At 39.0% G+C, this 15,128-nt stretch overlaps 2 protein-coding genes across 2 annotated transcripts in view; both read right to left on the bottom strand.

Annotated features, from left to right (window-relative positions):
- LOC107296917 (nuclear pore complex protein Nup88) overlaps positions 1-4,997 on the bottom strand; it is a 9,002-nt gene extending 4,005 nt beyond the window's left edge. Inside the window, exons 1-7 of the mRNA XM_015826272.1 lie at positions 4,835-4,997; positions 4,271-4,396; positions 3,962-4,048; positions 3,666-3,842; positions 2,791-2,977; positions 1,444-1,594; positions 619-717 (exon numbers count right to left, since the gene is read on the bottom strand). Coding sequence (XP_015681758.1) covers positions 619-717; positions 1,444-1,594; positions 2,791-2,977; positions 3,666-3,842; positions 3,962-4,048; positions 4,271-4,396; positions 4,835-4,947 — 940 coding nt within the window. The 5' untranslated portion in view covers positions 4,948-4,997. The remainder of the gene's footprint in view (positions 1-618; positions 718-1,443; positions 1,595-2,790; positions 2,978-3,665; positions 3,843-3,961; positions 4,049-4,270; positions 4,397-4,834) is intronic.
- Positions 4,998-5,239: 242 nt separating this feature from the next.
- On the bottom strand, positions 5,240-14,349 carry LOC107296916 (nuclear pore complex protein Nup88-like). Its single transcript, XM_015826271.1, has 11 exons — positions 14,019-14,349; positions 12,372-12,541; positions 11,808-11,933; positions 11,499-11,585; positions 11,206-11,382; positions 10,330-10,516; positions 8,985-9,135; positions 8,157-8,255; positions 7,589-7,679; positions 6,641-6,742; positions 5,240-5,455 (listed from the first exon to the last, which is right to left on the bottom strand). The coding sequence occupies exons 1-11, from the start codon at positions 14,271-14,273 to the stop codon at positions 5,266-5,268; spliced, it is 1,635 nt and encodes a 544-aa protein (XP_015681757.1). The 5' UTR covers positions 14,274-14,349; the 3' UTR covers positions 5,240-5,265.
- Between the last annotated feature and the right edge of the window lie 779 nt (positions 14,350-15,128).

Here is a 15,128-nt window from a genome sequence, read left to right as displayed (position 1 = left end):
CTTGTGTAACCTCCCGGGAGGCCAGTACCAGCCAGGAGGGACACGGGTCCAGTAAACATGTGGTGGTGTTCAGCCGTCCCAGCATTCTGTCCATGTCCTCGGGGGTTACAGGATCAAACTCTTCCCATAAAATGGACTCAAGACCTGCCTCCATTGGCCCGCCTGAACTAGTCCAATCGGAGGCTAACCCGGCCCGGATATCACAACAAACTACCCTATTCATTTGATACGTTTTCATATCACATTTCTGTGTTAAAAAAACAAAGATAAAAACAAAATAAAATAAATGTGTAGCTTAAAAGCATTCATAAATATATATATATGGCACATATGAAACACGCATTTTAAAAGGAAGGAAAAATATATTGAGGAAAAACATGTTCTCACAGAAAGTTCTGATGAAAAATAGGATCCAATACTGACGTAGAAAATATATCAGTATTTGCTTTCCAAATATCAGAGAGCACTCCAAAGAGCAGAAACCACCAAAATCGAAGGCTAGTTATGAACACATTAGTATCTTACCTTTTTCATCAATGTTAAACTCAAGGCAATGGCAGGAACCTAAATGTGTACTTTTAACAAAAACTGAATTACAAGCCAGGAGGATTGACTTACCAGAACCAAGGAATTTGTGTAGTTTGTTGATCCAGGGGAGTCCAATACTATGTACACCAGCATCATGTGTGCAGTGGTAGCGAGAAGGACATTTGGGATCTGAGAAATATAAACAAGATTTGTATTAATAGATGGCCAAATTGACACAAGACACACATTTCAAACCTCATGTGCTTGATAATATGAGTTTAAAAATGGAAATCTGCCAGGTTTCTTATATGAACCAGTTCCATCATCTCCCAAAACTTCGGTTGCTCATGATTGTATAGTAACACAACTTGAAAAATAAGGCAAGGGATTTACAGAAACAATGTTGCTTTGACTGTATCTAAAAAAATTATATAATTAGAATAGGAAATTATTTGCCTCTTTGATTATTTGCCATTTCTGCTCAAAATATAAAGTGTGTAGATAGATGATAAACATTATATGTTTACATACTGTACTACTTTCAGTGACTCGTGGTACAATGCTGTGCATGTCTACTTAAAAAATCATCTGTATTCAATTAAGCCTACATTAAGTCTTAATAAGAATACACTTCAAGGTCACATTTGCAACTCTCCTTCCATTTGATTGTCTCAATTGTTCTATAAAGTAGATTAGGCTGAAAGACTGTGGAAGATCCACAGCCCTCCAGCCAACATTAGAATTAAACAATATTTTTAACTCCCATACTCCAGGTACAATGCTGGAACTTTCCAGATGTGTATTTTTTTAAAAAAAATTATTTTGTTATATGCCCTAAAAGGCAGGTTTATCAGATATTAAATGGACAAGGTAAAAGATAACAAAAGTAAGAAAAATAATGACCTGTGTTCTTACCTCTGTGCAATTTCATTGGACAAGAGAAATCTGACTCTACAGGTTCTTCCCCTTCTCTGGAGGCTAATCTCAGGGCAAGTTCCAATTCAACACACTCAAACACATAGAGTGATGGAATGAGGTCAGATCGGGAATCCCAAGACTTGACAGACTGCAGGGGAAATGGAATGATTCTATTAACGTGTTTCAAGTCATGATCCCTTGAGACACATCAGGTTAATAAGCAGTAGCATTTAGTCTCATATACCGCCCCACGGCACTTTAGAGCAGGGCTTTTCAGCCGGTGGTACTTTAGCACCTGGCAGGTGGTACGCGACCCCTAGCCAAGTGTAGCAGGGGAGGGAATGAGCTAAAGCGGCACCACACGGGCCTGGAAGAAATCAGCTGGAGTTGCAGGATTCGGCAGAGGCCCCAGGATCTGCGTGCGCGGCTGCATGCTGGTTGGAGCTTCCGGCAAATCCGGAAGAGAAAAGGAGGAAGAGGGCAGAGAGAGAAGGAGTTACAAAAGGAGCAGGTTTTGGCGGGAGAAGGAGAGAAAAAAACCACACAGAGAGAGAAGAGGCTTTTGTTAGCGAAGCGGTGAGGAGAGCACGAGTGCCCTTTGCGAGCGAAGGGTAAGTGAGTGAAAGAGTGAGAGGCTTTTGCGAGCAAAGTGTGAGTGAGTGAGAGCGCGAGCAAGGGGCTTTTGCAAGCAAAGTGAATGAGTGAAAGAGTGAGAGGCAATGATGAAAAACACTGGCGAAGACAGAGGCTGCTTCTCAGTCCCCCAATCTTCTATCTGGTGTCCGTAGAAGTGGCACACTTAAAGACTTTAGCATATTTTTTAAACCTGGGGTGAACAGATTAAGAAAGTGACAGATGGAGGGTTCCCAAATTATTCCAATGCCTCTCTGAAAAACACTCAAGTCAAAATTAGGAAACTGAAAGTCATCCATTTTATTACTGAATGACAGCAGTGAAAAGAGCTGGGGAACAATATGCAACCCATAGGCTACTCACTACACTGTTTATTATAACTCAAATTAATATGCAAGATCACTATAAGAAATCTGGAAATACAGCAAATGATCTCTTGTGCAGTCAGATGCCTAAAAATATACACAAATGTTTTAAGGGATTTTATACTCAGGTCATTTCACCCTATAGTTGGGACTGTTTCTGGTAGAAAAAGCTATTTTTAGGTGCTCAAGGCATGGATCCTATCAATTAAAATTTGATTCTTTCATCTGGACAATGTTAGAGCTTTCTGCATGCAGAACCTTTTGTTTTACTACTGAACTAGAGATTCCTCCCATATATCAAGACCTTTTTTTTTTATCAAAAGTGCAAACTGTAGCAGTAACATACCATCTGTTCATCATCTTCTTCTCCTTCTAGTACCACACAATGGTAAAGCATTCCCGATTCGGTAGCAATCACTAGGATGTTAGGAACACATGGAAGACAGAGAACTGCACAAGCATCGTAGCCATAATTGTCTTCAGCTGCAGGATACATTGGCATTGGGCCCAGCAGCTTGCCAAGGTTACTGGTGCTAGAATAAAAATATTTTCAAGATGAGTGGGAAATTGTTTAATAGCATTCTTTCATCATCCCTCTCCTGCCAAATAAACCAAACTAACTGCTTGAAAGAGGAAACTTTTTAAACCTGAATCACCAGGAGCTAAGAATGTTCCATGGTCACTCATATTTAATATTTATTCCGAGAACAAACAAAAAAGCTTGTATTTTGCAAAAGTCTAATGTAATGTTCATTCCTGGAAGCAGTCACTTGAGCCACACTTCAAAGAAGCTCTAAGCACTGCTAGGGACAGATTCTTAGTTGCTGCCTTCTTAAAAATCAAATGTAATTAACCAGACTTTTTAGGTGTCCTAATAGTGTTGCTTTATTCATAACCATGAAACATCCTCCGTGTATTTGTCTTGCATTGGATGCAAATACTTTGTTTGGTCTTTGACTCTTCATCAGTTTCACTGCAGTGCCCTAAATGTTAGCCCAATAGAAGAATATTTGAATAGCTAATACAAAACCTGCCAGCGCTGGAATACTCAAACTTACCAAGGCACGGTACCAGTGGCAGAAGATGAAGTGTTATTTATAAACAGTTTATTTCCATTCAGCCTTTTAAAACAATTTTATAAACTATATTTGAACACGAACTCTCTAGTGCAGATAGGCAAACTGAATGCCACTAAGTGAACTTTCTCAACTAAGTCTTTACCTGTGCAAGAGATTAATGTAGATCAGAAAAGTCTCTCCATTTTCATACAGGATATACATAGGATATGCCAGCATATCCTCTTTCTCTCTCTGACCAGTTATGTTCTTAGGAAGTACTGCTAGAGGTCCAAAGTCAAATGCCACGGCAGTCTCCCCTATCAACGCTGTATATGTTCTCCTGAAGCAGAAAAGGCAGATAGAGACTTTAGTCTGCAGTGACTCTAAAACACAGGTCCAGTTTTCAGACAAACAAACAATGGCTGAGCATGCCTAGAGAGGAGGAAGATTCAATCTTACCCCTTATTAAGTCTCAGTGTTTCCTCATCAGCATTCGAAAGAGTTATCACTTTCACAGGTGTCTGGGGAGAACTCAAACTATAAATCCTATTAAACAAAGAAAGAAACAAAAAACATTCCACGTGATTATTTCTTCAGATTGAATATCTGTAAGTGTACATTTAGTTATGGTAAACCATATTTGGATTTTTTTGGCAGCAGCAGCAAAAGTAACCATAAAAACAAGAGATGGCCTTGAGATCTGTTTTTATGTTTCTTTGGAGTTATAACTCTCTTAAATACAATCTATTCAGAGCAAGAAAATGTTACCTTATTGTGTTGTCAGATGTTAATAGCACAACATGGGGCTCCAGAATCTCACTAGGGTACCAAGAAGCATGCTTCAGGGTCAGAGATGATGAACTGGTGAAGAATCTTTCAGCAATAGGTATGGTACTGGAAAACACATGTCTGCATTTCAGCCACAAAGGATCTACCATTCATTCATCTGTTGCAATGCTCTAACCAGCAAATTACATGCTTACAATGTCTATGCTATGAAACGTTTATCCACTGATTTGTAGGCCAACCTGCTATCAGAAACATAGATTAGAATGGCTTGATATTTTTGATTGCTTTCCCAGTTGACCCTTATTAAAAAATTTCCCTGCAACCTCAATCTCATGCTCCTTCTCAAGTCCCAAACTGCTTTCCAGAACACTTTCATGAGAAATTTTCTTCAAATGTACACATCTGCTTTAGCATCTACCTCCATACTGTAGGTAGATTTAACTGAAATGATGAACCATTTTCAAAAATACAAAAAGGGAAATGATAACGGTGATTTAGGTGATTCTAAAGTTAATAATCAAGATGAATGGAAATTCTACATACCTACAGTTAATAGTAGATTTTCCACCTTCAAATTCAGAATTCTTTCCCCAACGTTTAGGTAACTCCAACACCATTAATCCTTTTGTTCCTATGAGAGCTACATGCTGTTGCATAGGACTTAAAGAAGTTTGATACACTTCAAAAAAGGGTGAATTTATGCAAAGAAGAANATAGCAGAAAAATGCAAAAACAGCCAAATACAGAATGAGAGACTTTCAGCCAGAAAAAGAAAAGTCTAATCATGAGACCACTGAAAAGACTTGAGCTTTGGTGGTCCATCCCAAACAAGATGCAGTTTGCCAATTGCAGTAATGAGAACCAACAGCCAAAACAAAGAACAAGCAATAACACACAAGGCTTGGAAAGGGTCTTAGCGCATCAGTGAGAAAAGCAGCAAAGTAACAACAACAAAAAATCCACTTTATGTGAAATTAGATTTTCACAAAGAGAAAGATGCTGTACTTCAGCAACAACGGATTTGCGGAGGTGCGACACAAGATGTTTCGGATATGTCTCTCAAAGGAGTCCTGTGATTCAGCTAGAATGCGGAGAGGTGTGGTAAACATCTGTGGTTCTTCCTTGGTGCACAGAAGTGGAGGGCATGTTGGGTGGACTGTGGAACTGTCAAAACAAATGTCAGGCATCTATTAATATCAACGATTCTCCTCTGCCTTTTTTTTCTCCTTTTCAGTAAGTTCCTCAAATACTTATAACCCTACCAATTATAAAAAAAAAATCATGGCTTGTATTGCCATTGCTCTTCCTCTTGTGCAGAAAATGTCAAAGAGGCTTATTCAATATTATATTTTGCTGCTAATAATCTTTCCCTCCTTTCTATGAGAACAGATTAGAGAAATCAAGGTGGTTTTTTTTTTCTTTCCCCCTGTAGCTAAGATGCTGGCAAAAAGCACTGCAGGGCATACAAAATTGCAAATGAAGGACAATTCATCACTTTCTCTCCTATCCCACACATTCTCCAGTAAAACATTCTTGCATCTATTTTTCTTCCAGATTAGATTTTTCCAGGAAAACATAGCAAGATAAATGCTTAACCCTAGTTTGGGGGACACAATGCTCTTTTCTATTTTGCTATTAGAATTGATCTGGAAACCAGAAAAAAGACATATATTTTCCATTTGTATTCTTGCAGAAAGCACCAGAGACGCCCCATTACCTTTGTTTGAACAGGCAACAAAGTTATTAAGCTATTGGTTATAAGCCATGTGTTTTGCAGATCCTCACTAAAATACTATACTTCATAGATAGATTAAATAAAAGCCAAGTATACAAAGGTCATTGTCTCAACTTGAAGAATTCAAGTTCAATGAGGGCTGGTGCCAGCAAGCATATCACAAAGGAGTTAGCCAAACAGCAGGTATATAAGAAAAAACAGACATTCAAGACAAAGTAATAAATGTAGTAAATTCAAACAAGAGAATTTAAAAATCCATGTCAACCAAAAAGGTTGATTAACTGTTTAATACTGCATTTGAATCTGGGTAACCTTAATAAGATTTGTGGAACAAGCCACCTCAATCTAAAACAGTGTTTCTCAATTTTGGAAACTTTACAATGGGGAACTTCAACTCCCAGAATTCCTCAGCCAGCCTATCTGGGAATTGAAGTCCTCCTGCCTTAAAGTTACCAAGGTTGAGAAACACTGATCTAAAATTTAAGCAAAGTTGAGAAAAAAAGTAATATATTTATAATCTATGTTGGCACATGGAAACAGCAATATTTTTCACTTGCAGAAAACGTAAAAGTAAATATGACTCAGGCACAAATTATAATTGGCTTCATACTTACAGAAGAGGCCTGGTAATGCATTCGTAGGTCTTGGTGATGCAAACCATTGTAGGGCCCAGAATATCAGAGACAATCCAGAACCCTCTAATTGCAGCAGGTTGTCTACAGGAACAAAACATCTCTTTAAAAGTTCTGGCAGTCTTAGTGGCAGCAGAACAGCCATCTTTACTATATTCAGACTCATAAACAAAAGGTTATTCCTCTCTATGGGAAGCTATTTAGCTCCAACTGAATGGGCAGTATGACCCAGGTGTGCTGCCTGCTTCTTAAAAAGGTTTGGGTGATTATTTCTGGATTCCAGGCATCTTCAGTTCACAAGTCCTAGAAATGTGTCCCTTTTTTTCTAGCATAACCCTTCCTAACCAAATGTTTGACAACTGTATTTGTTTATACAATACATAGACCACCATGGCTCTGGGACATTTATTTATTTATCTAATTTATAAGCCACAATGACTCGAGGATGCTTAAAAGTAAAAGAAAAAAATACAACTGGAGATAGTATCTCAAACAGCCAGGTATATGCCATGATTACAACCTTCATCATCCCTAATCAGCACAATTACTCTTCATGCCTGAAAAGATGAAAGTTACACTCCAATATATCTGAAGAGTATAAAGTTGGGGACTAAGATATTTAGATATATAAAATGAAAGATCCAACCTACAACGATTCTCTTGAACATTATTTTTTCTATAACATACAACTCTACTTGAGCAAGGTAAATGCAGTACACGTGACCCCCACCCACACACACACCAGTCTCTATCCTGAACACATGTTGTATTCTCCCATCTCCCACGAAATTATTAACAAAGCCAACATATTCTTCACTGTTTCAAATGTTACAACAACTATCTGTAACAGTTATTGAGCAAAAGTCTCCAAGGGTAAGCTGCATGAAGAACATCAATTGGAGAAAAGGTGGAAGCCACACTGGCTCCTACCTGCATGGTAGAGGTTTGGTACACAGGATATGCTCCACGAAGCACTTCTGTTCTGCCCCAAGCTCTTGCAAACTGTCTTTGTCTTCTTCATCTGAAAGAGCAAGTCCTCTCATTTAATACAAAACACCAATTCCAATGTGCAGGATTCGGATATCACAACAAACTACCCTATTCATTTGATACGTTTTCATATCACATTTCTGTGTTAAAACACAAAGATAAAAACAAAATAAAATAAATGTGTACCTTAAAAGTATTCATAAATATATATATGGCACATATGAAACACGCATTTTAAAAGGAAGGAAAAATATATTGAGGAAAAACATGTTCTCACAGAAAGTTCTGATGAAAAATAGGATCCAATACTGACATAGAAAATATATCAGTATTTGCTTTCCAAATATCAGAGAGCACTCCAAAGAGCAGAAACCACCAAAATCGAAGGCTAGTTATGAACACATTAGTATCTTACCTTTTTCATCAATGTTAAACTCAAGGCAATGGCAGGAACCTAAATGTGTACTTTTAACAAAAACCAAATTACAAGCCAGGAGGATTGACTTACCAGAACCAAGGAATTTGTGTAGTTTGTTGATCCAGGGGAGTCCAATACTATGTACACCAGCATCGTGTGTGCAGTGGTAGCGAGAAGGACATTTGGGATCTGAGAAATATAAACAAGATTTGTGTTAATAGATGGCCAAATTGACACAAGACACACATTTCACACCTCATGTGCTAGATAATATGAGTTTAAAAATGGAAATCTGCCAGGTTTCTTATATGAACCAGTTCCATCATCTCCCAAAACTTCAGTTGCTCATGATTGTATAGTAACACAACTTGAAAAATAAGGCAAGGGATTTACAGAAACAATGTTGCTTTGACTGTATCTAAAAAAATGATATAATTGGAATAGGAAATTATTTGCCTTTCTGATTATTTGTCATTTCTGCTCAAAACATAGTGTGTAGATAGATGATAAACATTATATATTTACATACTGTATTACTTTCAGTGACTCATGGTACAATGCTGTGCATGTCTACTTAAAAATCATCTGTGTTCAACTAAGCCTACATTAAGTCTTAATAAGAATATACTTCAAGGTCACATTTGCAACTCTCCTTCTTCCATTTGATTGTCTCAATTGTTCTATAAGGTAGATTAGGCTGAAAGACTGTGGAAGATCCACAGCCCTCCAGCCAACATTAGCATTAAACAATATTTTTAACTCCCATACTCCAGGTACAATGCTGGAACTTTCCAGATGTGTATTTTTTTTTAAAAAAAAATTATTTTGTTATATGCCCTAAAAGGCAGGTTTATCAGATATTAAATGGACAAGGTAAAAGATAACAAAAGTAAGAAAAATAATGACCTGTGTTCTTACCTCTGTGCAATTTCATTGGACAAGAGAAATCTGACTCTACAGGTTCTTCCCCTTCTCTGGAGGCTAATCTCAGGGCAAGTTCCAATTCAACACACTCAAACACATAGAGTGATGGAATGAGGTCAGATCGGGAATCCCAAGACTTGACAGACTGCAGGGGAAATGGAATGATTCTATTAATGTGTTTCAAGTCATGATCCCTTGAGACACATCAGGTTAATAAGCTGTAGCATTTAGTCTCATATACCGCCCCACGGCACTTTAGAGCAGGGCTTTTCAGCCGGTGGTACTTTAGCACCTGGCAGGTGGTACGCGACCCCTAGCCAAGTGTAGCAGGGGAGGGAATGAGCTAAAGCAGCACCACACGGGCCTGGAGGAAATCAGCTGGAGTTGCAGGATTCAGCAGAGGCCCCAGGATCTGCGTGCGCGGCTGCATGCTGGTTGGAGCTTCCGGCAAATCCAGAAGAGAAAAGGAGGAAGAGGGCAGAGAGAGAAGGAGTTACAAAAGGAGCAGGTTTTGGCGGGAGAAGGAGAGAAAAAAACCACACAGAGAGAGAAGAGGCTTTTGTTAGCGAAGCGGTGAGGAGAGCACGAGTGCCCTTTGCGAGCGAAGGGTAAGTGAGTGAAAGAGTGAGAGGCTTTTGCGAGCAAAGTGTGAGTGAGTGAGAGCGCGAGCAAGAGGCTTTTGCAAGCAAAGTGAATGAGTGAAAGAGTGAGAGGCAATGATGAAAAACACTGGCGAAGACAGAGGCTGCTTCTCAGTCCCCCAATCTTCTATCTGGTGTCCGTAGAAGTGGCACACTTAAAGACTTTAGCATATTTTTTAAACCTGGGGTGAACAGATTAAGAAAGTGACAGATGGAGGGTTCCCAAATTATTCCAATGCCTCTCTGAAAAACACTCAAGTCAAAATTAGGAAACTGAAAGTCATCCATTTTATTACTGAATGACAGCAGTGAAAAGAGCTGGGGAACAATATGCAACCCATAGGCTACTCACTACACTGTTTATTATAACTCAAATTAATATGCAAGATCACTATAAGAAATCTGGAAATACAGCAAATGCTCTCTTGTGCAGTCAGATGCCTAAAAATATACACAAATGTTTTAAGGGATTTTATACTCAGGTCATTTCACCCTATAGTTGGGACCGTTTCTGGTAGAAAAAGCTATTTTTTAGGTGCTCAAGGCATGGATCCTACCAATTAAAATTTGATTCTTTCATCTGGACAATGTTAGAGCTTTCTGCATGCAGAACCTTTTGTTTTACTACTGAAGTAGAGATTCCTCCCATATATCAAGACCTTTTTTTATCAAATGTGCAAACTGTAGCAGTAACATACCATCTGTTCATCATCTTCTTCTCCTTCTAGTACCACACAATGGTAAAGCATTCCCGATTCGGTAGCAATCACTAGGATGTTAGGAACACATGGAAGACAGAGAACTGCACAAGCATCGTAGCCATAATTGTCTTCAGCTGCAGGATACATTGGCATTGGGCCCAGCAGCTTGCCAAGGTTACTGGTGCTAGAATAAAAATATTTTCAAGATGAGTGGGAAATTGTTTAATAGCATTCTTTCATCATCCCTCTCCTGCCAAATAAACCAAACTAACTGCTTGAAAGAGGAAACTTTTTAAACCTGAATCACCAGGAGCTAAGAATGTTCCATGGTCACTCATATTTAATATTTATTCCGAGAACAAATAAAAAAGCTTGTATTTTGCAAAAGTCTAATGTAATGTTCATTCCTGGAAGCAGTCACTTGAGCCACACTTCAAAGAAGCTCTAAGCACTGCTAGGGACAGATTCTTAGTTGCTGCCTTCTTAAAAATCAAATGTAATTAACCAGACTTTTTAGGTGTCCTAATAGTGTTGCTTTATTCATAACCATGAAACATCCTCCGTGTATTTGTCTTGCATTGGATGCAAATACTTTGTTTGGTCTTTGACTCTTCATCAGTTTCACTGCAGTGCCCTAAATGTTAGCCCAATAGAAGAATATTTGAATAGCTAATACAAAACCTGCCAGCGCTGGAATACTCAAAACTTACCAAGGCACGGTACCAGTGGCAGAAGATGAAGTGTTATTTATAAGCAGTTTATTTCCATTCAGTCTTTTAAAACAATTTTATAAACTATATTTGAACACGAACTCTCTAGTGCAGATAGGCGAACTGAATGCCACTAAGTGAACTTTCTCAACTAAGTCTTTACCTGTGCAAGAGATTAATGTAGATCAGAAAAGTCTCTCCATTTTCATACAGGATATACATAGGATATGCCAGCACATCCTCTTTCTCTCTCTGACCAGTTATGTTCTTAGGAAGTACTGCTAGAGGTCCAAAGTCAAATGCCACGGCAGTCTCCCCTATCAACGCTGTATATGTTCTCCTGAAGCAGAAAAGACAGAGACTTTAGTCTGCAGTGACTCTAAAAACACAGGTCCAGTTTTCAGACAAACAAACAATGGCTGAGCGTGCCTAGAGAGGAGGAAGATTCAATCTTACCCCTTATTAAGTCTCAGTGTTTCCTCATCAGCATTCGAAAGAGTTATCACTTTCACAGGTGTCTGAGGAGAACTCAAACTATAAATCCTATTAAACAAAGAAAGAAACAAAAAACATTCCACGTGATTATTTCTTCAGACTGAATATCTGTAAGTGTACATTTAGTTATGGTAAACCATATTTGGATTTTTTTGGCAGCAGCAGCAAAAGTAACCATAAAAACAAGAGATGGCCTTGAGATCTGTTTTTATGTTTCTTTGGAATTATAACTCTCTTAAATACAATCTATTCAGAGCAAGAAAATGTTACCTTATTGTGTTGTCAGATGTTAATAGCACAACATGGGGCTCCAGAATCTCACTAGGGTACCAAGAAGCATGCTTCAGGGTCAGAGATGATGAACTGGTGAAGAATCTTTCAGCAATAGGTATGGTACTGGAAAACACATGTCTGCATTTCAGCCACAAAGGATCTACCATTCATTCATCTGTTGCAATGCTCTAACCAGCAAATTACATGCTTACAATGTCTATGCTATGAAAAGTTTATCCACTGATTTGTAGGCCACCCTGCTATCAGAAACATAGATTAGAATGGCTTGATATTTTTGATTGCTTTCCCAGTTGACCCTTATTAAAAAATTTCCCTGCAACCTCAATCTCATGCTCCTTCTCAAGTCCCAAACTGCTTTCCAGAACACTTTCATGAGAAATTTTCTTCAAATGTACACACTTGCTTTAGCATCTACCTCCATACTGTAGGTAGATTTAACTGAAATGATGAACCATTTTCAAAGATACAAAAAGGGAAATGATAACGGTGATTTAGGTGATTCTAAAGTTGATAATCAAGATGAATGGAAATTCTACATACCTACAGTTAATAGTAGATTTTCCACCTTCAAATTCAGAATTCTTTCCCCAACGTTTAGGTAACTCCAACACCATTAATCCTTTTGTTCCTATGAGAGCTACATGCTGTTGCATAGGACTTAAAGAAGTTTGATACACTTCAAAAAAGGGTGAATTTATGCAAAGAAGAATCTGAAAACAAAAACAGATTTGATTAGTTAGAGACATTTCTAACTAGCATAAGGACTGATATACTATGCTAAGCCTTGCTTTGCTTAATCATGATTTGTTGAATAAACTTAAATTGGGTATATTTCCACAATGTGCAAAGTCATGAACCACAATCTACAAAACATAATGGCTGTGTTCACACAAAATGAAGCTTTTATAGTATTACTAGTAACTGCCAATGTTCAAGGACTAGATTCATAATTACAATAGATGATTAAGAAGTTGGCAGTCACAGGCAAAAGGAATTATTCATTCTTCCAACTGAAACAGATGTGTGATGGATAGTCTTTTGATACTATGGAAAATAATTCCTGGTTTGTCAATGAAGCTTTATATTGTCTCTATTTATGTACCTTTTTGGATTTTCCCTGTTTAGCAAAAACTAAATTGCATTTCTTCTGACTTGCCAACTTATGTAAAATAAGAACAGAAAAGAATTACAGGAAAAAAATCTCACAGAAATTTCAAGACTGTTTGGAGACTATACTGCTTCACACTACAGGTAAGATCAAGCGTTCACATGACCATTATTTTCATGCATCTTCAATCAACCTACCTACCAACTAACCAATATTTGTAGTATTTTTCATCTAATTTATGAGTCACCCCATAACAAAGTTCAATGGAAGGACAATTTTTATAGCTTTTAATAAATTTTTTTAATAACTATTGATTTTCTTTAATTAAATATTGTACGCTGCCCAGAGTCATTCTCTTGTGAGATGGGCAGCTATACAAATACGATAAATAATTTGTATGTCAGAGTTTGCATTTTGAGAATAAGTGACATTAAATGCTAAAAAACAATTAAAAGCCAATTGCAATCCCAGATATAAAATTATATTTAGTATAATTTAAAGGGTCTGTGAAAATTAGTGGACATTAACTTTGCTGCCAAATAGGAGTTCAAGAACAGTTAGTCTTGCTTTCTCTTACAGATGCCACTTATATTTCTGCACAATGAATACCCTCATTTTTTTCATGGAAAACTGAACTTTTCGGATTCAACCCAAATTTACACATTCAATACTTGGGACAAAAATGAGGTTGCCTGTGCATATATGGCTGTATGCATAAGGTAAATACAGCCTAAGGGACGTGGGGGAATGCTCCTTCCCCAAACGTGATGCACAAAGTTTACAGACATGTTTACAGACATAGGCAAAGGAATGGTTCCCACAAACAAAATGCTAGTAGCATTTCAGCAAGGTGAAGCTGAAATTCTTCTAGATCTACTGCTCTAAATATCAGATATTTTTCTTCCTCTAAAACAGAGGAAGATGTAGTATTTCCAGATGGAGATGAAACTGGAACAAGCCTTCCAAGAGAACGGGCTTTCTCTGCAGCACCCAATTATTACGACTAGCATCATCAATATCATCACTATGACCTGGCCTTCCCTCTCAGAACCAGGAGACTCGCTCAAGAAACGCCCCACCTGGTACCCGCCCAAGCTCTCCGGGTCGTCGCCAAGGTGCCTCAGGTTGAGGACGCAAAAGGCGGCACGTTCGCGGTCCCACAGGAAGAGTTCCCCGCCGATGCCAAACATCAGATCCCTCGGAAGGGCTGGCCTGGCTTGCTCTGTCTCCGGCCCGGCTTCAGAGGCCTGCTCTCTCAGGCGACCCAGCACGACGTGGCGAGGCAGTTCGGCCCACCAATGCTCTCCTAAACCCGGCGACACAGCCGCCGCCATGGTTACTTCAGCGAGGCGAGTGGAACGTCGGTCGCTTAATAGGCGGCTAAACGGTTCCGATCTGGCCACCTCAGACTGCAGAACTACAGCTCCCAGCGCGCATTTCGGCGCCGACCATAGAGTACTTAAAAGTTGCTTGGCGGGTTTTAACTCTTCTCCCCGCCCTCCGGTTAGAAATAAATCCAAGAAGTTGTGGAAGTTTTTCCTCCCTCCAGTTCCTCCAAAGGGGAAATATATCATTGAGAAATACAATTAAAGTGCTGGCTTGGAAAGCAGGAGACTGTCAATTCTTGGCCTCCCTTGTGCATGAAAACCGTCCAGGTGACTTTGGATGTGTCACTCCTTCTCAGCCCAGAAATTGTGGGCGCTCCATCGCTGGAAGTTTTTAAAAAGAGACTGGGCAATCACCCGTTTCAGATGGTATAGATCAGGGGCAGGCAACCTTGGCTCTTTTATGACTCGTGGACTTCAACTCCCAGAATTCCTGAGCCAGCTAGAAGACCTCCAAGGTTCCTTCCAGCTCTATTCTATTCTAGTCCACTCCACCTCATGGGGGCATTGAGGGCAAAATAGAAGCAAGAGTAATAATAATAATAATAATAATAATAATAATAATAATAATAATAATAATAATAATAATAATAATAATAACAACAACTGGCTGCCTGTGGCCTTCCGGGTGCGCTTCAAGGTGTTGATCATCATCTTTAAAGCGCACCATGGCATCGGACCTGGCTACCTCCGAGACCGCCTTCTGCCACAGATCACCTCTCACCGGCCGATACGCTCCCACAGAGAGGGTCTCCTCAGGGTGCCGTCAACCAGACAGTGCCGGTTGGCGACCCCCAGGGGGAG

The sequence above is a fragment of the Protobothrops mucrosquamatus genome, unplaced genomic scaffold (assembly GCF_001527695.2).
Source record: "Protobothrops mucrosquamatus isolate PMUCROS unplaced genomic scaffold, P.Mucros_1.0 scaffold3027, whole genome shotgun sequence".
In the NCBI taxonomy this organism is placed as follows: Eukaryota; Metazoa; Chordata; class Lepidosauria; order Squamata; family Viperidae; genus Protobothrops; species Protobothrops mucrosquamatus.
This window is presented reverse-complemented; position numbering and strand designations above follow the sequence as displayed.

What these genes read in the sequence shown, in the direction of transcription:
- LOC107296916 (XM_015826271.1), bottom strand. Translation starts at nt 14,273, where the DNA reads ATGGCGGCGGCTGTGTCGCCGGGTTTAGGAGAGCATTGGTGGGCCGAA. An exon ending in AAGAAGATGATGAACAGATG is followed by an intron (nt 9,136 to 10,329) that starts GTATGTTACTGC and finishes TTTCCCCTGCAG; the next exon opens with TCTGTCAAGTCTTGGGATTC. An exon ending in TCCAATGAAATTGCACAGAG is followed by an intron (nt 8,256 to 8,984) that starts GTAAGAACACAG and finishes TATATTTCTCAG; the next exon opens with ATCCCAAATGTCCTTCTCGC.